Raw genomic sequence first — 24,657 nt, 5'->3', positions numbered from 1 at the left:
CCTTTAGAGGTCCCCATGATCATTGTATGGATTTAGTGTTAAGTAATTTTGTTTTAATTTATTTATCTTTTTAATCAATTTTGAGTTTGTTTATATAGTGCAGCTCATTGAAAAGGAAAGGGAAAAAATAATGTGATATTCCATCTTTTTTTTTTTTTTCTTTTTTTTTTTTTAAAGAAATAATTTTTGCTGTACAAGCTTTTATAAACATTTTTACTAAACATTTTCGAAAACACATTCCTTATCAAAAGTATAATTTTATAGATGTATGATCTAATATTAAAAAAATGAATGCTATTAAATCTATGTTACATTTAAAGCTACATCTAAATTGAGCAGAAGTCTAAATACTGCATGTTTGTGATTGGTGGTGCACATGCGCAGTAATAGCAGCAGGTGGATGCAATTTCAAGATCAATCCCCAGATGGCGCGCGAGTATAATCGACCATTTCAGGTACACCTGCTACATCTGAACCCGCGGGCTACGTCATGACGAACGGGATGCAATCATATCTTTTATCTTTTCAAATATCTTTGAACTTGAAATGTTTAATTATAATGGCACATAATATATTATTATCTGGATAATTTTATGAAAATAGTTAAATATGGCAAATGTTTAAAACATTTTTTGAAAGCGTGATTTTTTTTTTTTTTTTTTTTTGCTAGGTAAAGAGTAGTAATAATAATAATAATTATAATAACAACAACAACAACAACATGAGGTAGTGTATCTGTCAGTATACTTCCGTATTTACACACCCACAACGGCGATATGTGTTGCCATATTTTCAAAAACACTCTATATAGTTTTGTATATAATATACAGTATATTATCAATACACCTCAGTGCACGCCTAGGGATATTGAAATGCTACTGCTATATAATAACTACTGAATGTAGATAAAATGTCATATTTTTCGTAGACTAAACCGTTGTTTTGTCAAGAAATGGGCATCCGTGCCAGCAGAAAGCCTGAAAATATTGATCTAAATGTGTTTGTTTGTTTCTCTCAGTGATCGAGGGGAGTTTTTTCAGCGGATCTGGCGCCCTGCCGTCGGTCGTTCGGTCAGTCAGTCAGGCAGCTGCTGTTCTTCACACACACACAGGTCTGAATGGTGAAAGGAAGGTAAAACCGGCTACAAAATCGCCTTTTACACCGGAATGTTCACTCGAAGGGGTTATGGAGACGTCAAGAAATCTACACAGAAAGTTCTGGACCCAAAGAAGGATGTTTTCACGCGTTTGAAGCATCTACGCGCGCTGTTAGGTGAGTGAGACTCTGACAGGACTGGAACATTGAGAGGCATATATTCCCTACACCACGGATTTATCCGCAGCAAATGTGCGGGTTTCAGGGTTTAAATGCCAAAGAGATGTTCAAATGGGTGTTTGAATGTGAAACAGGGGCTTTAATGTGCGTGTTACTCCATTTGTGATCGATAATGTATGGATTGAATGATTAGCGTTAGCTAGCTTATCGTGCTACATCATCAACAACAGACCTGACAGCCTGTTTAGTGTGAATATACCAAATATATAAACAACAGACATGACACGCACACATGTGTGACTATATACAGAAATTATAAATAACACGCATGACACACACACACACACATTTGAACAACAAACATAACGTTAATACAAGGGTGTTTATATAAATATATATATATATATATATATATATATATATATATATATATATATATATATATGAACAACAAATATAATAAAAGGACATGTGTCTGAATATATACAGAATATGTAAAAAACTGACCTGACAGTATGTCATGTGCGAATATATGTACCAAATATATAGAGATTTTGTAAGCATATTGCGTAGTTGTGCTTGTAGTCAATTGTTTTATACATTATTTGTGATAACGCTATGAAAGATGCTAAATTGTGCGAACATACTTTCTGGCCTGGCTGTCATACAAAGAAATTATGAACGCATGCCAAAAACAAGAGAGAACCAACAAAATATTAGTAACTGATTATGTTGTAGTCAATTTATGCTTTTTTGCTGTGAGGCTCTTGTTTTTTGCCTTTTCTTTCCCAAATAATCGCACTTGTAGAGTCATATAAAACAAATATCCCCTCTAGACATCACTTTTGGCCACCATTGATCATATGGTAGAAAATCTGTAGAAAATGCTGATATAGAGCCGTATCGCACAACATTTATACAACATTTTGAACTTGGACAGCACAAGTATGTAAATAAGTAAGAAACAACAATAGAGTGTCTTTAAAACCCCTTAAAACTACTTCCTCCTGCCACGGATTCAGATCTCAAGTTGACAGTTTAAAAGTTGAGCCAACATGGTTTATTATAGGCTATTTCTCATATAGGCCAACTGGTAAAACAAAAAAACTTCTATCAAAAATTAAAACCACAATCGCAAATATAACGAGATCCATGTTAGGATTTATTACAGTTCATCACTGAGAAGGTTTGATCGCAGATTTAGTCGCAGCAAAGAGCGCAAGTGGCTCGTAGACACTTTCATTTAAGCAGAAAATCTCAAATGGAGATCTCTGAACTGCAGCTTACTTTTCTGTCTGTGTTTTCAGATCATTCACGCTTCTTCCGGAGTGTAGAGAGAACATGTTCGCATTATTGCCAGATTGCAAATATTAAGTAAAACACTGAAGAAAACAAGTTCTTTTAACAGCTCTGATTGGGGGATTTACATTCTTGAAATCTGGCAACCGTAATCATGAAAGATTGTAGCTGCTTGTTAAAAACAGTCTGTAATGTTTTTTCCTCATTCATTCGACAAAAACGAAGTGATTTTGGTCAAGATTTTATTTTTTGAACTACATTTTAGTCTCGTCTTTTTTCATCAATGATATTGCATATTGATATAGTCACAGTTATCGTTTAATGACGTTGGAGTCATCTCGTTATCGTCTCATTTTACGTCTAAAAGGTCGTTAGTGAACATTTTATGTCATGGATTTCGTTAACACAATTAACACTGATAGCGAGCTAGCTGCATGAGATCCTTCCCTCCATTCACTGCGTCTCCAAAGCCACGCCTCCTTCAAAACACATGAACACGTACAGCAGGACGCAAACAAAAGTGTCATGAGAGATGGTGTTAAACTACCTTATGTCTGAAGTCAGGGCTGCACGATATTGAAGAAAAATGAACTGCTCCGAGTACGTCTCTTCCAAATGACAGTAGTTCTGGCGTGAACGCGGCATGAGCTCGTTGTTTTGGTTCAGGAGGAACTGTTTTGGATGCGGTGCTCGGTGACTGACGTCTGTCTAACTCGGTATAGCGCTTAAAAATGCGCTGATGACGTGTGTTGTCTGCGCGGAGGTATGGAAATACATGCGTTGACAAAGGTAGAACATCTTATTATTACATCTTATCATTGCATTTGGACCGAATGCAGTGATTGGACGAACATTTTATGGTCCTACTCCTTCCACCAGCATTACAAAAAATGCTTCTGGAACAAATGACCTCCCTGCCTTTAAACGTCACTTTACAACAAGCAACGAAGGAACGCTGAGTCGCTTCATTGAAGCTAGATCTTTTCTTCCAGGCGTTTCAATCTAATTTTAGTATTTAATATTGTTTGTCTTCTATTTTGTTTTATTCTGTTTTTCTATTTAATATTTTCTTTACTCTGTTCAGCACTTTGGTCCGCTTTGCTGTGTTTAAATGTGCTATATATATAAGATTTACCTAATTTACTTAAGCTTATTGTATTATGTGTAGTATTATGAGAGAGAGATCGACTATGCGAGTGCATTACCTGCAGATATTCTTCAGGTCTATCATATAGCTTATTCATAATCACAAAATCAGTTTGAATGCCCTCTGAGGAAAGCGATGTCTTTGTCTTTGTCCAAGATGGCGCTAGTCAAAGCAATACATAAATGTAAAAATAAATGTCCTTGTTTCCATTCTTGTTTCAGTCCCTTTCAATATAAAAGTATTTGCTACTGACTCATAAAGACAATAATGTAATAATAATGTGGATAGGGCTGTAATGATTCACTCGTTTTCTCGTTGCATCAATTACAAATCCTGACGATGCATATGCATTGACCTTGAAACATGCATTTTGGAATCGTGAATCGTAAATTTCTATCAATAATCGATTTAGAAAGAATCGAATTAATTGCTATTTGATAGCGATTCAGTGCTTTAACACATATAAACAGTGAATCGCCCCTCACAGCTCTCCTTCACAGATAGGCCTACGTGCTGCACCCTTTACCGCTCTTCTCATTGGACTGCGCTCTCTTTGATGTCCAAAAATGCAGTCTAGTTTGCAGCTCACTGGGTTTTGAGAAACATGAAATCTCTGTACTTGTTCTTTGTTTCACCTTTTAAACTGTTTTTTTTACACTGCCAGCTGTCTTTATATGAATAGTTTATCAGTGCTTTTCCTGCTGACTCATTTCTGGTTCAGTGTCAAGACAAGTAAGCAGAGGTCAGAGGTCAGAGGATGCTGTCTGTGACTTCCTAGTGTGTTTTTGTGGTCGGTGTATTCGGAGCTAGATAAAACCGGTGTGTTTTGCACATCAGCTGTTATTAGGATCTCCAAACTATCACCCAGCTGCAGTGTGACATTGTCCAGTGTTTTCATTAAAGGAAGAATTTCCTCTCACAGGCTGCTTCCTGTGTGGACAGGAAGTGAGGATGAGTGATGGCGCTATAGAGAAGTGCCATTAGTGGCCTGATTTTATTTATTTATTTATTTATCCCCCCTAATTTTTTATTCTCTGTGCTGTTATTTATGTGTTTGGTTGCTTGTATTATTGAGCATGATTTGGTCATGTGTTCAGGACATTTCAGGCCTAGTTAATGAATCACACACACACTGACAAATCTGCCCAAGCAAAACCTTCACCAGTGTCCTTTTGCCCACTAAAGGAGCTGACGTTTTAATGCCAAATCGTTGGTGCCTATAAAAACAAAACCATTCACATTTTAACCGGCACCAGTACCTGTACATGAAATTCGGTGACAGTACCCAACGGTACCTTTTTTCTGTACTTTAGGCATGTTTACCTCAATAACTGTAAAGAAACTGTAAGTCATTTATACATTATGCCAGAGCTTCTTTGGTCACCGTCTGCCATTGTCTGTGATGTTTGTATACTGTAATAGTTACCAGTAAATAATAGGCTACTAGCTACTTAATTAATTGAATTCATAAAAACAGCCATTTATATATATATATATATATATATATATATATATATATATATATATATATATATATATATATATATATATATATATATATATATATATATAAATCATTTCTATGAAACGTTTTTTTTTTCCACACAAATTCTGTGTTTTCTGGTAATCAAATGAAGACATAAACCATTGATTTAATTTATCTTTTAATTTATCGTATGAAATTACACTTTTTTTGTCAAACAACATGCTGCACAACTGAGCTTTATGCTGTTAAAGTGATTATTCCTTAAGTAAAGTTTTGATGATCATTTCTTATTGTTAGTGTTCGTATTATTATTACATTGAGACATATCTAAATCCTACTGTAAAACAGTAATATATTTGTCAAGTTAAACCGAACTTTTATTTTGACGGGTTGCCGTGACTTGTTTGCACTGTTTAGGCGTTATTTTATTTCTTTGTAAGGCAGTAATTATTTTTGAAAAGGAAATGTGGCCATAGGAGTGTAAAATTATTAAAATAAATGTATTACACTGGTCCGCTACTGTGCTGTATAGCCTTTTGTTTTTGTAATCAGGCTCTTAAAAATATACATTTTGATTTAGATTTGTTGGACAATATAGATCGGTTATCCACTTTCAAATATGGCAAAATTTTCTAGGGCTGTCAAAAGATTAATCGCGATTAATCGCATCCAAAATAAAAATTTGTGTTTACATAATATATGTGTGTGTACTGTGTATAATTATTTTGTTTATATAAATACACACACATGCATGTATATATTTAAGAAATATTTGCATACATATACTGTATATATATTTATATAGTTTATATTATATAAAAATATATTTTTTTTATATATAAATAACACATTTTTCTTAAATATATACATGCATGTGTGTGTATTTATATATACAAATTTAATTATACACAGTACACACACATATATTATTAAAAACAAACTTTTATGTTGGATGCGATTAATCGCGATTAATCTTTTGACAGCCCTAAAATTTTCATATCGGTGCATCCCTAATAATCATATCTTTTTTATTTCCCACACAGTTAAAGGGGTGGTTCAGGATTTTGGACATCGGACCTCATTTCCAAGTTAGCCTGGGTGTTATTTATCAGTGGAGACAGTTTTCAAAAATTTTCACCCAGTTGCATAGTTCGCCGGTGCTAGGCCAGCGCGAGTCAACGGTAACTGCTAGCCTGCCATTAAAACAGTTTTACCCACTCCACAGTACACCAAAAGCAAATAAATTATAACGCCAGACTATCAATGTAAATGTCTGTTGAGAGAATAATGTTAGAAATCAAACTACCCTTTCATCGCATTGCAATAGTTATACTTTGTTCCCTGTATTTATTAGCACAGTCTACAGCAGCGGCGGAGTGATATTAAGTTACCTAGGCAACCGAGACTACTACTAGCTAGCTAGACGTCCCGACTGTAGTCCGCTTCTGTTCTGTGTTTACTTTTCGGCGCAGTACTAACCGGAGCAAAGTAAAATTCCGCCGCTGCTGAGAAACTAGTTCCTGTAAATGTAATGCGATCATTGAGATGCAAGAGTAGTTTGATTTCTAACATTATTCTCTCAACAGACATTTACATCGATAGTCTGGCGTTATAATTCATTTGCTTTTGGTGTACTGTGGAGTGGGTAAAACTGTTTTAATGGCAGGCTAGCAGTTACCGTTGACTCGCGCTAGCCTAGCACTGGCGAACTATGCAACTGGGAGGACTGGGTGAAAATTTTTTAAACCTGTCTCCACTGATAAATAACACCCAGGCTAACTTGGAAATGAGGTCCGATGTCCATAATCCTGAACCACCCCTTTAAATAAAAAGTTAATAGTTCCAATAGTTGTTAAGTTTGTACCAAAAACACATGTTTTGATCAGTATTAATGTTGTGTCTGTGGGTTAGAGTCAGAGCTGCTGTGTGTGCGTTCACTGGTCAGACGTGGTTGAGCATGGTTGGGTTTTGTAATTACAGCAGCACCTGATCACACACAGCCTGCCTTCACTCCCCCCATGGCCACTATCAGTGTGACAGGACAACGGTCAACACCACAGTCCGGGTCGCAGGGATGACCCACTCCACTGGCTCGTCTCTAATCAGCTGTAGAAGGGCAAAATCATTTTGCTTCTAGTGCACGGGTGGATATTATGCATGCTTTACGCAGTTTTTCCAGATAGGGTTTTTTTTATTTTTATTATTCATATATGTGACCCTGGACCACAAAACCAGTCACATGGGTACATTTTTTTGAAATTGAGATTTATACATCATCTGAAAGCTGAATAAATAAGCTTTCCATTGATGTATGGTTTGTTAGGATAGGACGATATTTGAAAATCTGGAATCTGAGGGTGCATAAAAATCTAAACATTGAGAAAATCACCTTTAAAGTTGTCCATTCATGTTCGCGATTGTGCTGCATTCACTCACAAAAATAAATGTTGTATATATTTACAGTAGGAAATATACAAAATATCTTTATGGAACATGATCTTTACTTAATATCCTAATGATTTTTGACATAAAAGAAAAATTGATCATTTTGACCCATACCCACATAACAACCCTAGAAGTATTATTCCACTTTTAGGTCTGCAAACTAAACCTTTGCCATTTTCTTTGCACATAATAACAGGTAATGAAATGCCCTCAAAATGGCGATGCACGTTACTGATTAATCTTAAATGTGGCACTGAAGCTAAACACAGCTGTAGAGTTATGCTTGTGGTTTAAATGATTCATTTGTTTGAGCTTAATGCTGCATTATGGGCTGTTCACACAGGAGGACGTGATTAGGGATGTGCGAGACTAGCCGGCTAGTAGATTAAATGAAAGGCTACTGCTACTGCTAGTCGACTTGGAAATGCTAGTCGTTTACAATTTTTTTTTTGTTGCACATTTAATGTTTTGCTTTATATTTTTACAAAGGCTGCGTTTAAATTACTGTCATGTCAATGTTACATCTTGAAATTAATATATTATTTTGAAAAGTGTATATCTGCAGCAAAACAAAATCCTTTAATTTTACATCAGGTTTTGCATGCGTTGGTCTTGACTCGCCGCGGGTTCAGAGAAACGTCCACTCGAGCTTTTCCTTTTTCTTCTATGGCATATCAAACTAGTATAACAATTAAGCTTGCTTATAGGCTTGTTAAACTATCGGTTATGAGGGACAATACGGTTTAAAGGAAAAACATTATAAATGAAACTTTCTTGACACTTGAACAGTTGTTATATCAACATCCTAGCGAAGAAAATACGGTTTTAGTTGTCAGTACACGACAAGCCTTACAGGAAATCTGTTTAAATAGGCTATTTATTAGGCCTTGGAATCTTTTGGTACCTCACGATTCGATGCAATGCATTAGCCTACTGATAACAGATCACTTTTACAGGAATATATGCCTGGTATATGACACATAAAGCTTGCCGCAAAGCACTGGCAAAAGTAGCCTAATGATTATGAATGTGTCAGGAAAATATAGCAAGGAGACATTTTAATTGTTTATTAATAAACTAGTGTTTTTTGAGTCCGTGTTGGCTGCAAAGATGAAGTTGACGTTGCTGACTCGTCATTCCTGCAGTGTAGTGAACGCACGCCTATAGAGAGAAATGCACCTTTCATTTGGATTACAATGTATTACAATTTGTTTCAAATTGGTTCTTTTAAAAGTAGACATTTCAAGCTTTCTATGTGTCTATTTCTCATGTCTGTGAGGCAAGTATCCTATACGCTGAGTGTCGGTTTATTTGTGATGCGCTCCAGTTCTTGCTGTTGAAGACTGATCAAGTTTATTCCGTGCACTGTCAAGTGCTTCATCAGATTTGTTGTGTTGCCGATCTTTGCAGCAATCATCTTGTCGCAAATATTGCATTGCGCGCTGTTGGCATCGAGTCTGGTGAAACGTAGCTACACTTTTAATCTTTTCAACATATTATCCATCTATGTGGGGTTAGGATGCGTACATACACACACACACACACACACACACACACTACAGCCTCACGTGCGAACCAGGTATTTTCCAGTGTTTTTCCGCCACTGCCATTCATTCCGCATGCGTTTACGAGATTAACCATAGGTATCGAAATTTGGTACCGAAAAACAAGACAATGTTTCGATACTCGATAGAAAAGTATCGAACTCGATACCCAGCCCTATATGTGCTTAGATTTTATTGTAGTTTTCTGTTTTCTGTTACTTTTCTTATTTGACTGCTGTAGACATTTTAATAGGTCTAGAAGGGAAAAAAAATCCTACTGAATTAAATGTGAACCTTGACATTTTATTTAGTTTTTCTTCCCATTTTAGTCAACCCAATATTATAAAACAAATGCCTTTTGAGCTGACTACAGTCATTACACACATTCTTCTGTAATAAAGCAAGGCAGGACATTTTATTTTATTTTTGAATGGGACACAAACAATCGGAAAAAAATCTACAAATTAAATAAACTTTTACATTTTTTTATGTACAGTAGCATAGGTTTATTTAACATGTAGTAAGAAATACTACCGAAATTGAATAGGATTTGAAAAGAAACATGGTAATAATGTAATATACTTGCACTTTAGCTGCTGTTGTACCGCGATATGTTTAGGATAATGTGACAACCCTACTGCACAATAATGAAATGCCCTACATTATCTTCATCTTTTGTCTTGGGCTTTTGTCAAATATAATTAAAAAATGTGATCAATTGTGATGGAAAATAAGATGGATACGGTTATATAGGGATAGTTGAGCACTTGTTTCCCAGTACAAGGTTACCAGGAAGCTGATTGTAATCTATTTACATGAGTCCTGCATTTACATGTGTGTTTGAATGATGCAAATCATCGTCTGGCCTCCATCCCATTAGGAGTCCCGGCAAACCTTGGATGATTTGGTTAAGGACACACACATCCATCCATCAGTCTCAAGGCCCCAAATGTCACTACAAAGCATGTTATGATTATTATTTTTTAATTGTAATTTTGTCTTTTATTGTAGCGCTCCACTGATATTCTGACAGCTGTGCTTTATATGAAAAGTGAATTAGTAATGCTATCACCTGGTGGTGAACTCTTTTTTTTTTTTTAACCGTTAAAGTCTTTAATAGCTAGACTTAGACAATTGACATACAGTCCAAATGGGAAGAGTACATATGACTGACATGTAAAGTGACTAACTCTAGTTAGTTTAGTAGTTGTGTTATTCACTTAATATTCAACGATATTATTGATCTGCCTGCATTGAAACCATTATATGAGAACTGAACTGAGCTGGATGATGATGACATCACTGTTTCCTCCAGAGCGGCTATATAGATAAATGAACTAAATTCATTTATTTTTTTTTACAACAGAAATGAACCATCACTGAACTTAAGCTGGATTGTGACGCTATTTTCTTCTAGATCTGCTGTACAGCAGAAACAAACTTTGTTGCTTTATTATCCTGTTATCACTGTAAAGCTGCTTTGAAACAATCTGTATTGTAAGATGCGCTATTTAAATGAAGATGACTTGACTACTTAAAGGGTCATGACACCCCCCACTTTCTGTTGAAGCCGTCTTTGGCTGTAAGTCACCCTTGCAACACTTGTGTTTACTATCTTACAAAATGTAAATTGTCAGAAATTTTAAAGTGTTGTATATTTTGATGTAGCATATAATCAAAATATCAACACTCTAAAATTTCTGACAATTTACATTTTTTAAGATAGTAAACACTCACACAATCACACACAAAACACACAAGATCATTGTGTTCAACCAGTGAACATCATCATGAGATCAAACTGCTCCAGTGATGTGCTCAAAAACAAGAGAAAAACATAAATTATATAATATTTCGCACATGTTTGAGTGAGACCGAGATCGTGCACACACACTTAAACTAATTTTCAGTATGTTTGTCCTCTCTGTTTCGAACTATGTGAGTCAGAAGCATCACTGTAATGACACATCCTACAATTCACACGTTTGTATTTTTAAAACAATCTGGCGAACATCTGAATTACAGTCTCATATGAATCAGTGAAGTTTTGAATGCTTGTAGTTGCCAGTAATTCACCCTTTAGTGGCCGCTATGTCCTGCTATCTTCATAAATTTGATGCCACTAGCCTTGCAACTTTGGCACATCTATAGTGGCCTTGTAAATACGCCTTTGTTTTCTGGCTGACCAGTAACATTTCTGCACCCAAGCTCCCGGAAATTGCATCTTAACCAGCCGTTCAGAACAGTGCTTGCCATGTTTGTGTATGCACCAAGTGGTTTACTGGTTGACGGACACTGAGTCTGTGAGTCCAAGACCATGTCCGTTAATCATCCTCACGTCAAATCTTCTGCTGTTATATTTGAAAGTATTTGTTGTGATATTGAAGTTGACACAACTAATTTCACAGTACATTGGCTTTCTATTGTGAAAGGGCTGGCTGTACAGGTTTGGTGACTTCAGAAGACATTAGGAGTGCCGTGCACCTGCTGTTCCCACTCTAAAGGCAACTGTAATCATGAAGAGTTGATTTTAGGGAATAGATAGAGGGAGTGGTACTGAGCGCCCCTCCTGTTCCTGCTCAACAGGCTGTGGTGCCACTCCTGTCCAATTTTACACACAGTGCTCAGCTGACTTTACCAGTAGAGCGCATTAGTGCCCACCCACTTTTCCAAGTCTTTTTTTAAGTCTTTGTTAAAGCTTATAAGCCATGTGCCAAACCAACCAGTTATGAGGTGAATCACGGCATTAAAAGCATTTGAAGCACAAAAGAATTAGAAAATTGGACAAAAACAAAACAACAAAATGTCTAATGGTCTTAGGGCCGGATTTACTAACTGCTTGCGTCAACGCAAACCCTCTTTGGCATTGAATAAATGACTGTCATAATTTGCTAAAAACATAGAGTGAAAAATTTGCAATGAAAAGGTGTGGACACGTTATTGAATATGGATTTGTTGGAGTTTCCCTTTCAGACACAAAATTTATGGGAGAAAAGTATTTAAATAACGTGATTTACTAAGGTTTGTGGTAGTCAATTTACTGGTATTTGTGCCATTTATTTAACGGCCAATAAAGCATGTCTTACTCTTAACCCATTTGGTGTTTGACATGCTACGCTTTTTTTTTTTTTTGTATGGGATTGCGGTCTCATGCTAAGTTGTCCTTTTCAGTAAATCTGCCGCTTAAATGGCTTTAGTGAGAAATAACTCAATCCAACTTCGGCATTGAGCGAATGACAGTCAAATTAAAAATGGTGGTGAAATATAAAACTATTCATTTAAAGTTGTTGATTGTACCTATAGAAACAATATAAGTTTATTGATAAATATGCATACAATTAATTTTTCTCCATGAATTTCACTGTTAATCACGATTGTTTTAAAAATAGGTCTTCAACAAAAGCATATAGGCTAACATCAATTAACAGCCTCAGAGCTCACAACTGTCTGTCTTTAAAGGTTTATAACTTATCATTCAAAAATAAATTTCTCTTTAAGTTTTTCCTTCTGCAACCCAACTGTTGCGCTCCTTAGGGACTGTGTTGTCGTCTATGAGGCTTTAACTCAGGGGTGCCCAATCCTGCTCCTGCCGATCGACTGTCCTGCACAGTTCATCTCCAATCCTAATCAAACACACCTGAAGCAACCAATTAACGTCTTCAGGATCACTTGAAAATTAAAGGCAGGTGTGTTTGATTAGAGTTGGAGATGAACTGTGCAGGACAGTCAATCCGCAGGAGCAGGATTGGGCACCCCTGCTTTAACTCATTTAACAAGCCTAAATGTCAACTAGCATTAAGATTCCCTCTGTGAGGAACAGTGACTTTCAGTAGCTTGCAAACTGAGTCCTTTGGTCAAACATGCCTGACTTTTTGAAATGCAGCTTTTTCTTTGTGGCTTTTTTCTTCTTCTTCTCTTTGCTCTGGGTAGACCTGGCACTCAAAGTATGAATATATCATTACTTTGGTACTAAGTTGATATTAGGGCTGCACGATATTGACGAAAAACGTCATAACTCGTTAAATAATGTGATATTCGAAATGCGATACGATATTGCTTTAAGTGTGTAAAATCAATTGAAATTATATTCAAAATATTTAAAGACTGAAAATTATATAGGCTAACCAATATTTGCGTTCTTTCTGGGAAAAGAAAGCATCACTACAACTTCTGAAAGTGAACGGCAGTGTTTTAGCATTACATAAAACATGTCACAAAAAAAATCTGAAAATGATTGAAAGGGTTGAATTTGGCAAGAGAATATAAAATAATTGATTTCTTTGCTATTACAGATATTGCCTGTAGTGAATTACTATCTGCAATGACTTTGAAACTATAAACAAAAGAGGCACAGCTTTACTGATGGGTTCAGTCAATTGCTTCAATTTATTCCTCAAATTACTTTTGCCTGCTCTTGGTCATATTGTTGGTAAACACTGCAAATGTTCTACAAAAATATGAACAACAGCCTTGTTCATCATATAAAGCCTGTGAGTGTTGGGAGTGGAAGTTAAATGTCTGATGACTACACAAACCCTGCCAGTTAAAAACACATGCGAGGCAGCATGTGACCGACACTTCTGTTGTTTGACTTTACTACAAGGTCAGCGGGACCTTGAAACGAGACGTTTTCCTCAGCAGGGAGATTCGCCTCTTTATCAGGCTGTAGTACTCATGAACAGCAGACATACTGATAATAATATATTCAACTGTTATTGCCTTTAAGACTGTGTGTGTTAACAGGGCTCTTTTCTTCACCTCCTCTGTCTGACAGGTGAAGCTTTATGAAGGCCACACTCGTCGTCGCTCACAGCTTTACGTGTTTCAGATGCAGGAGTTTGAAGAGTGGCCTCTAGTTGGCATTGTGATGAAAGCTGTCTGTCCCACTGTGAGGATGAAGAATTGATTATTCACATCCTGAATTTGATGCCGTTCCAAGAATCTATCAGCACTCACTTTCACTGTATTAGAGTGCTGTAAAAGCCCCAGAGTTCGCCATATCTTTATTGCCCTCTGCGTTCATATTTGTTTAGCTCCAGCTGACAGGCATGGATTTGTTATTAACCCCTGTCACAGTGTGGTTAACAAGCGGCTGCCTCTGTCAGTTTCTCAATACTTAATAGTCTGTTGCAGAAAGGCACCAGCTCTTGACTCCCATTGAGCCAGTGCACATTTGTGCTTTATTGTTGTCTTTTTCTGCTGGTCTATTGTATTTACTTTTTTTGTCGTCGTTGTTGTTGTTGTGGACAACTATTTGTATTAAATGGTAAGCTGAGAAAAACTGCAGCTTTGTATGTATAAATAAGGTTGTCCTTAAGTAGTGGGTAATATGAACATATTGGCAAGGAATGACCGCACATCAGCTGAGTGGGGATGACATCCATGAGTGAGCGTTGCACTCGCGTTTACAGCTAAAAATAGATGTGTGTGTGTGTGTGTGTGTGTGAGAACTGTGAAATGGATTTAGGAGAACGTGTGGGAATAATTTTTTTTTTAAAAAAGTCAAGCTTTATGAAATTTAGGGTCACAAAAAGTCTTAAACGGCATAACAAATGTCTTAATTATCGTTTGAAGAGGTCTTAAATTTTAGGATGGAATAAACACCCTAATGTAGTAATTACATTTCAAAAGCCTATGAATGAAATAAATGTGAGCACTGCATTTTTCAAAGTAAAAAACACTGGTGCTGAGTTAAAGTTGGCATGAAATGGACATTTCTTTTTTTCTTTTATCTGTTTTCCAAATGCATTTTATTGATCTTGTGGTGAATGATTCATTCTGCATGTTTAATTTTTTTTTTTTTTTTTTTTTTAAGCTTGTGGCTTTTAATCTCCACCATCCGGTGAAACATCAGACTTCAATTCTTCAATCATTTTTTTCCACCCATTTCTTACAATCGACTGCAAGCTCACATTCAAACGCCTCCAACCAATCAACAACCGATGAATCGTCGTGTCCCTGCCCTACATTATTTTTCTTTTTCCGATAGTCATTTGTTTCACTCGGATGTATCTTACAATATGGAAGAAAAGATCTGTCACTACTTGTGTTACATCACAACTTTAAGAGTTAGTTTGATCCCTAATAATTCTAATTGCAGTAATTAGCAATCACCACTGAGAACAGGTTCCGCAACATCTTGTTTGGGACCCGTTCTGTTTCTTTCCCACATTTCTCTATGGTTCTGTGTTGCTATTACATGTCACTAATAGCCACGTTGGTACGCCCACTGCAAAATACACCTTTAAAATCAAACAAACAAAGATACAGTCTAGCAAAATCTCTCTCGGTTGACACATTTGTGCCGTTGCATGATATATACATCACACTATTCTACTTCCCATGTGCCTCTGTGTTCGCTTGCTTGCATTTAGTCCAAAGTGTGTGTGCTCTAAAGTTTAATCAGTGGCTCAGGTCTTACTTCTTTTTTTATATGAGAGTAAATGCTTTGAAACTGTCTGCTTAAAGCACCAATATATCTGCGTTTCACAGACCAATCTAGCTATAGTCTCTGATTTCTAGCCTGATATTTCTATTTTGCTTTCAATATGTTTGATCACACAGCGAATCCACTTGCTTTGAAAAGCTGTTATTTTCACCCTGAATGCCCCAGTCTGAATTTTTTATATGCCCATCAGGTCTTGCTGTAGGTTTTATTTTCCCCACTTAGCGTTCCCACATGATAACTTAACAGACGCTGCTGTGCCCGTGGTCGTGCCTGCAGGAAACTGCCGTCCTGAAACAACCAGCCCATTAGGAAACAGCTCATAACTCATTCTGCAGACTTGAGCACTCCGTGCAAAACATGCCATCAGGTCTGTGTTTTGTAAAATGAGATTTTTTTTTTTGTATTATTTTTTCTGTGAGGTGTCAAACAATGGAATGGTTAAATGAGAAGGAGAAGGAATTTTTGGCATTGGGGGTGTAGAAAGCAATATCCATGTTAAGGGCTTGAAAACAAATCATGAGCTCTGCTGTTAAGCATATCTCATAACCAAGCTGCATAGTAAACATTTTGTACAGTGGTTGACTTGTTTTCCTTTTGTACCTTGCTTGTGAATTTGCTTCAATAAATTAATTTTTTTTAAGGCTATTTAGTTAGTTTTTAAGCAAATTCTCTTGTTGGCTGGTGCAGTTTACGTCTTTAGCTGTCAGCTCTCAGTTTCCTGTAGTGTTGTATGTAGGGCTGGGTATCGTTGATTTGTTTTCCGATATCGATACTGATACCTTGACTTTGATAGCGGTTCCTGAACGATACTTTTTTCGATATCAATTTTATGAAATCCGTTTTATCAAGATTGCATTACATATTATCCAAAACAAACTTTGGGTGTTTTTTTTTCAGTTTGTTGACTTATTTAGACTCAATGACTCATATAGTCCACTGGGGGCGGAATATATGCCTCACGCTCAAGCGCACATAAAGCTTGCTGTAAAGCACTGGCAAAAGTAGCCTAATGATTATGAATGTGTGGGGAAAAAAATAGCAAGGAGACATTTTAATTGTTTATTAATAACTAGTGTTTTCTGAGTCAGTGTTGGCTGCAAAGATGAAGATGACGATGCTGACTCGTCATTCCTGCAGTACAGTGAATGCACGCCTATAGAGAGAAATGCACCTTTCATGTGCATGAAGTAAAGTGTAGTGTTTTGAGAGTAGGATCAAGTTTGGAAAGAGATACAGTACAGGCCAAAAGTTTGGACACATTACTATTTTTAATGTTTTTGAAAGAAGTTTCTTCTGCTCATCAAGCCTGCATTTATTTGATCAAAAATACAGAAAAAAATGTAATATTGTGATATATTATTACAATTTAAAATAATTGGTTTTCAATTTATTATACTTTAAATTATCATTTATTTCGGTGATGCAAAGCTGAATTTTCAGGATCATTACTCCAGTCTTCAGTGTCACATGTGACATCCAGTCAATCACATGATCCTTTAGAAATAATTCTAATGTTCTGATTTATTATGAGTGTTGGAAACAGTTCTGCTGCCTAATATATTTGATGAATAAAAGGTTAAAAAGAACTGCATTTATAAAAAAAAAAAAAAAATTTGTTTAATATAAATCTTCTTTATTATCACTTTTTATCAATTTAACACATCCTTGCTGAATAAAATTATTGATTTATTTAAAAAAAAATAAAGAAAAAAATTACTGACCCCAAATTACTGACCAGTAGTGTATATTGTTGTGATTAAAAGATTTCTATCTTGAAAACATTTGCTTCTTTTTTTTTTCTTTTCATTTTTTTTTTTTTTTTTTTTTTATTCATCAAAGTATCCTAAAAAAGTATCACAGGTTATGAAAAAATATTAAGCAGCAGAACTGTTTCCAACTTTGATAATGAATCATCATATTAGAATGATTTCTAAAGGATCATTTGATAGACTGGAGTAATGATCCTGAAAATTCAGCTTTGCATCACCGAAATAAATGATAATTTAAAGTATAATAAATTGAAAACCAATTATTTTAAATTGTAATAATATATCACAATATTACATTTTTTTCTGTATTTTTGATCAAATAAATGCAGGCTTGATGAGCAGAAGAAACTTCTTTCAAAAACATTAAAAATAGTAATGTGTCCAAACTTTTGGCCTGTACTGTATATCCCTGGTGAATTATTCTAATAAAAATAAGTTCATATCGCCAAAATGTCAAAAAGACAATCAAGCATATTTTTCATTTTTCATTTTCCATATCCACGAGTAAAGCTGGTAGTGTTTCTGATCAAAAGAGATCCCGAAGATGGAACTGCTAATAATAATCAGGATAGCAGGAGACACGAGTAACGGGAATTAGATTAGTCAGAATCAGAAATCGCTGTAATGGAAAAGGCAACAACGTTGTCCGTGAGAATATCACTGATCAACTGAATGATTTTTGGCCTCAACGTAGCTATACATGACAGAATAACACACTAGGCTGTAGTTAAGCCTGTGCAGAAACTTGTGAATGATGCTCGTGCCGTCACTCTTTATGACGTCATTTTATGTTCCGGGAAAAACTTAAGTTGTATGGTCATTGTCGGTTACAGTGCGTTTTAATTGCTGTTTTTGATCCCGCAATTCTTTATTTACAAATTAAGCACTGGTTTGTGCCAACCTTGGGTGAAAGGCACCATGAAAGTTTTCCATTATTGCTAGATTGAGAAGATTAAGTAAGTCTGGGCAGAAAATGTATCCTTTTAAAGGAAAAGCCCAGTTTGGGAGATTTATTCTCTTGATCTGGCAACCCCAAGCAGGAAAGATAGTGGAGATTTACCAATGCATGATAATGGAAATGTCTAAATAATAAAAAAAAAAGCATTTTCAGGACAAATAATCAGCTGGGAAAATATTGCAACGATTATTTTTAATTAATCGAGAGAAGCAAAAAACGTTATCACGATAAAAATATGATTAATCACGCAGCCCTAGCAGTTTTGCATACAGCTGCATCATAACAAAATGTGAAAAAAATGAAGAGGTCTGAATACTGTGAGTGGAGGATGATGTAGATGTGCATGAAAGGGACATGTCAGGCTCCGATGGTTTTTTGACATTCATCCCACTGGAGCAGTTACACACACACACACACACACACACACACACACACACACACACACACACACACACACACACACACACACAGACTCTCTCTGCTCACTTTCACTTATGTCCTTTTTTACTTTCTTATCTGTTTATTTGTTTGTGTTATGGCTGCATGATTATTTGAAACAAAAACAAAATTATCTTTCATCAATGTGAGCAGACGACGGTCCTGAAACGCCTGAATGCATTTCCCACAAATTACAGACAAAACAAAATGTGGCTTTAGTAGTTAATACTATATATTCTTTGTTTTTACTCTTTTAAGAGCACATGAGGTTTACACCAAAACTAGAATAACATTTTCTCCCAGCCTCATTTCATGCTTTCAGAAGAGAGATCAAAAGACAGTTTATATATTTTCCTTAACTGTGTTTAAATGTTATGGAAGCTTCAAATGAAATCATATAGACATCAGTGGGATAATTACAAACCTCCAGTGCTCCAGCACAATGATGATCAGGTTTGGGTACCGTTCACATTTTAACCGGTACCTGAAAGTATTTTTTTTGGTACTTTAGGCATGTTTACCTCAATAACTGTAAAGAAACTGTAAGTTATTTATAGAAGTCATTTATACATTATGTCTGAGCTGCCATGGTCGCTGTCTCCCATTGTCTGTGATGTTTGAATATTCATAAAAACAACAATTGTAATAATTTTTTTAAAACATTTTTTTGTTTTCCACAAATTCTGTGTAGGGCTGCATGATATTGAAGAAAAATGTGAAATGCGATAACTCATTAAATAATGCGATATTCGAAATGCGATATGATAATGCTTAAAGTGTGTAAAATGAACTTAAATTATCTTTCAAATATATTTAAAATTAAATAACCTACATACGTGTTTCACATTCTTTTTGTGATATGAAAATATCCATACAACTTCTGAAAGTGAACCGCAGTGTTTTACTGTATCATAAGAGGTGTTATTTTAACATCAGTGTAAACCACGGGGTTTAGGGTTTCAGGTTATCCTACATTAAGATTATTTAACAACAGAAACTGAATAATCAAATATAAAAATAAAACACTGCTTAGTTTTCATTGTATGAATTAAATATATACTGATTCTTATTAAAGCTACAAAAGTTATTCAGCCAAGAGCAGTGAGTGATTTTCTCTTTGTCTTTTGTTCATGACCCCAATTATTGCAAGCTGTTACGATATGCATATCACAATATATACATTTGCGATATTTCGATATATTGTGCAGCCCTAATTCTGTGTTATGTATTTTCTGGTAATCAGATGAAGACACAAAACATTGATTTAACTTATCTTTTAATCATATGCAAGTAAACTGTTTTTGTCAAACAACATGCTGCACAACTGAGCTTTATACTGTCAAACTCACACCGAGAAGCAGAACATCAGAGTTCAGTGTTCCATTTTATTGTAATTCCTCTGAGTATTTACATACACACAGAAACAAAATACCGTTCCTCACCAGCTTATTGTAGTGCACTAAAAGATACATACAAAAATACACTAGGTCAGAATAAGTTAAAGGAGCTGTATGTAAGATTGTGGCCAAAACTGGTACTGCAATCACTTTCAAATTACTGTAGTAGAGCAGTGTATCCGCTCCCCCTCCCCCCTGACTCGAGGTTGCCAGATATGCTGCAGGATCCAGCAGGAACGTAGGCTGCTACAAGGAGCTGCTGCTATGGTAAGAGCAGCAGAGCTGGCAACCCGGATGCCGAAACACTTTTGACTTTGTGATTGGTAGATAGGTGGAGGGTGGGGCTTCAGGCCAAAACACAAGATGACAACATCAACATCAGTTGAGGGCTGCAAGTTCACTTTTTAAATGACAATATCCTGGCCGGACTACTGTTGTCAGCGATATAAGTATTTGAAATGAACATGATTTCTTAATGTCTAGTGACATATCAGGGCCATTTTATGATTAATTGAAATACATTTCTTACATACAGCTCCTTTAAATCTCTTATAAAAAAACAACAACATTCCACTTGTACAGTATAGCATAACCTAACATATAACACAATATTTACACACTCAAAAATTTACAGCAGCATAAGAAAGTTAGTTTAATGTCCTTTAATAAAGTGCTTTAATAAGAAAACACCTTGACAGATGACTAGCTGTCAACATGTTATAACAATGGTAAGGTGGTAACAATGGTAATGGTATAGTGGGATTGAATGTTAGTGTGTGTGTGTGTGTGTGTGTGTGTGTGTGTGTGATGGGGGAGGGAAAGTTTGTTTACCATCCTGATTGCTTGTGGAAAAAGCTATTCAGCATCATGCTGGATCTGCAGCAGACGCTCCTGTACCTTTTCCCGGATGGCAGTCTCAAGTGTAGGATTCGTATTTAAATAGTCTTGCATTTAAATGCGTATTTAAATGCGTTCTCAGTTATGAAATTTGGCACCGATTGATTTAATGTGAAGGTACCCAACCCTAATGAAGACTCAGATTGATCATTGACTAATTCTGTGGTCTTATTTAAGCTCACTGCATTTATAGCCAAGTTTTGGGAAGGAAATGTATTTATTTATTTATTTTTTGCTGATTCTGTGTCTGCTTTATGTTTGTCATCTCATGTTACTGCTAAGAGCCCTACATGCTAACAGAGCACAATTTCTTCACTCTAACAGAAGCAGTAAATGCAGAGTATATAGTTTTTGTGGTTTATTACATGTGCAAGGTCATATAGCTATTCAGGTTTTAATAAGATCAGTTGTGCACCCTAAATGGCTATCATGGGGTCAAAGTCAGATTGTTTCCCATTGTCATGCTCATGTACTGCTTTAAGTGTCACATATGTAATATTTTTTTTGAAAACAACTAAATACATTTTTTAAATTGTTACATCATGTTACATAATTTTTGTTACATTGTCTATTTTTTTTCCAGTGCAACATTTATGTATGGGTCATAGGGCAAATGCTGTGGATTGAGCTTAACTTGAATTAAACCTTGAACATTCTGTCAAGACAATCAGGAAATGCTGTTTACATGGCCATTTCTTTTTAACAGCGCTGTCAACAATAGGATTATATCTGCCTGACTGTTACTGATTGAGGGAAGATGAAGTGACCTTTAGGACAGTCCCATTCATATCTCAAATGCATGCATGTTGACAACTTTTCGACATCCAACTGTCATTACATATTAGCAAAGTCCCTTTATAATAATAATAAATCATTACATTTATATAGTGCTTTTCTCGGCACTCAAAGCACTTTACATAGAAGGGGGGGGGGGGGATCTCCTCAACCACCACCAATGGTTTTAAGACGAGTAATTTCACCCGGCGGCCATCTTTGAAACACCTCTCGGGCAGATGTTTTATTTCAGTCATGCAAGTGCAGTTAAAATTAAATTTCATATTTGAAATCGCCAATGAAATCTGACAATAAGTGTCTTATGAATATGGTTTCTTATAGCATTTAAAAAAGCAAAATTCACTGTTTCTATTGCAACCGGAGCTTCTAACGGCAGCTGCAGTGACATGATGACTTTATCAATCATTGATTGGTTCTTTTTAGAGATGCACCAATGTATCGACCAATAAACGGTATCGGCCGATAAACGCTATTATTTTCACTAAAAACAGCCAATTATCAGGGCCGATTATATTCTGTCAATGTCTGACTGCAACTCATACTGGGTGTGAAGAAAATCTCTCGTGTTGAATTTAGGGCAAGTTAATGCGTCAATAACGCATTAACAGTTTAAAAACAGCTACATAAAAGCATGCTCTATTTAACCCTATGAATCACTCGTAGTTCATGTCAGGGTTGCCAGATCTGCAGTTGTTGCAGTTTTTCCCAATACTAAACATTATTTGTAGTGCGCCTCTCATTCAATAATCGCAAATAGCTCTGTGCGTTGTTACTTCTATAAATAAACTAAGTGTCATCTTTCACATTCTGTCCATTTTATCACGGAATTCAAACAATAAATGACGTTAAATGTGTTAACTCTTAAATGTGACGTGACCGATCGTTGTGCGCGAGTCTTTTCTTTCACTTTAATACAAATTATATCTAGAAAAACATGTATGAACATCAGAAGGTATGTTAAAAGATACAGTACAACTTACCAAAATCCGTATCATGTCTCATGTAATCACTCAATCTGTGCTTCAACCACGGAAATATGTCAGTCAAACAGCTTGTGAACAATATCACTTAATGTTGCATTTACCTCAGGAAAGTCATCCATTTGATAATCAGCTATAAAAAAACACTAAAGAGAAGCTTATTTACTGTTAATTATATATGTATGTTTGAACAAATTTGCCATGAAGACAAGTGCTTATGAACACTATTTGGGTGTAATTATTATATCTGAAAGTAAAAAGCAGTTTAATATACCTCTGTTGTTAATTGCAACCAATATTATAGTGTGCCAAATGAGAAATGTAATATCGGTGCATCTCTAGTTCTTTTAGTTAGAAGGCGAGACTTATTCCGTCGTATTGCACGTTCTCCCCTTCATAGTAATATGAGTGCGTCGTCTTTCTAAAGTCTTTGTTATTGGCGATCTCTCTCCATCACACGCTCAGCCAAACCCCAGGTTTTGTCAGTAAGTCAGTGTGTTTTCTTGGGCAGCAGGAAGAGGCCTGGTTGAAAAGCAGAGCATGTGAGCGGCTGTGATAAGAGACACGCCTGTGATGTTATTGCTGCTCTTCTGCCCTGATCTCTGTGTCAACTCTTTCATGAGCGCACTACTGTAATACACATCAACACACACCAGATATGAGCATCAGATTAATTCAACTCACTAGGGGTTTAATGGCCGTTAATGAGAGTAAGTCCAAAGATGTATAATCATTCTAAATTTCTAAAGGTGCAGCTAGCGATTTCTGAGAAACACTGTTGATATCTCAAATCAGCCCAAACGAACACACACTCCCTTTATTGCTCTGCCTCTAAAATGCACAAACATCCAATGCAAGAGCTGATAATGTCTCATTATCATAGCAGAAGTGAAGCAAAAGTATGCTTCGCAAAAAAATAAAGTGAAGATGACAAATGACCGATGAACATGAACATGCATACACACGAGTCCACAAGCTGGTTGTTGGTTGCCAGCAGCACACCAGCTCCAGACACACAATGACACTCAAAATTGTTCTTTTACTATAGCTAACATTAACAACAACATATATTGGGTCTGTGAAACATAGCCAAACCAATGTTACTCACGTATGGGGCAGAAACAATGCAACCTTTGCTTCCATTTTCAGGCCTTCCTGCTCCCCGACAGATTTTTTTCTATATGGGTTTGCAGTGTCTGATGCATGAGTAGAAGAAATCAAACACATTTGCTGAACTTGCAATTCACAGCGGTTGAGATACACTGTAAAAAATATGTTTCGAAGTTGTAAATAAAACAGATTTAGAACTATTTTAGTCTTTTCTACTAAAATATGTCATGTTTAATTCAACGTGTTTCTTGCCGTTTCTTTCAATTATTGGTAAAATTTCTAGCAATTTCTGAGTGGAAATTGGGTAACACTTTATTTTAAGGTGTCATTGTTACAGTGTAATTATATATTTAAGTACTGAGTAATATTAATCAACTACATGTACGTACTATAGGGTTCGGGTAGCATTGGGGTTTGGTTGAGGGTTAGTTGCATGTAATTATGCATAATTTACTGTTATTACTATGGTAAGTACATGTAACTTATGTAACAAGGACACTGTAAAATAAAGTGTTACTAAAAATAGTTTCAAGGTAAATCCTACACATTATTTTCAGGATAGAATTAGTTTCAGAACGTCAATAAACAACAATAATAACAGGGTTTTTCCTGAGTCAAGAATGGTCTTCGGTGGTGGCAGACCAACACTTCATCCACACACACAGTACA

The 24,657-nt window shown here is 35.9% G+C and overlaps 1 protein-coding gene across 8 annotated transcripts in view; it reads left to right on the top strand.

Annotated features, from left to right (window-relative positions):
• The first annotated feature begins 1,058 nt into the window (after positions 1 to 1,058).
• The window catches only part of ralgapa2 (Ral GTPase activating protein catalytic subunit alpha 2), a 182,610-nt gene continuing 159,011 nt past the window's right edge, over positions 1,059 to 24,657 (top strand). For all 8 annotated transcript variants that reach the window (XM_079854349.1, XM_079854348.1, XM_079854347.1 and 5 more), the window contains exon 1: positions 1,059 to 1,272. In XM_079854349.1, the coding sequence (XP_079710475.1) occupies positions 1,167 to 1,272 (106 nt within the window). In that variant the 5' untranslated portion in view covers positions 1,059 to 1,166. The remainder of the gene's footprint in view (positions 1,273 to 24,657) is intronic.

Source organism: Squalius cephalus, assembly GCF_949319135.1.
Source record: "Squalius cephalus genome assembly, chromosome: 20".
Taxonomy (NCBI): domain Eukaryota; kingdom Metazoa; phylum Chordata; class Actinopteri; order Cypriniformes; family Leuciscidae; genus Squalius; species Squalius cephalus.
The sequence above is the reverse complement of the archived record's forward strand: the minus strand, read 5'-3'. Positions and strand labels throughout refer to the sequence as shown.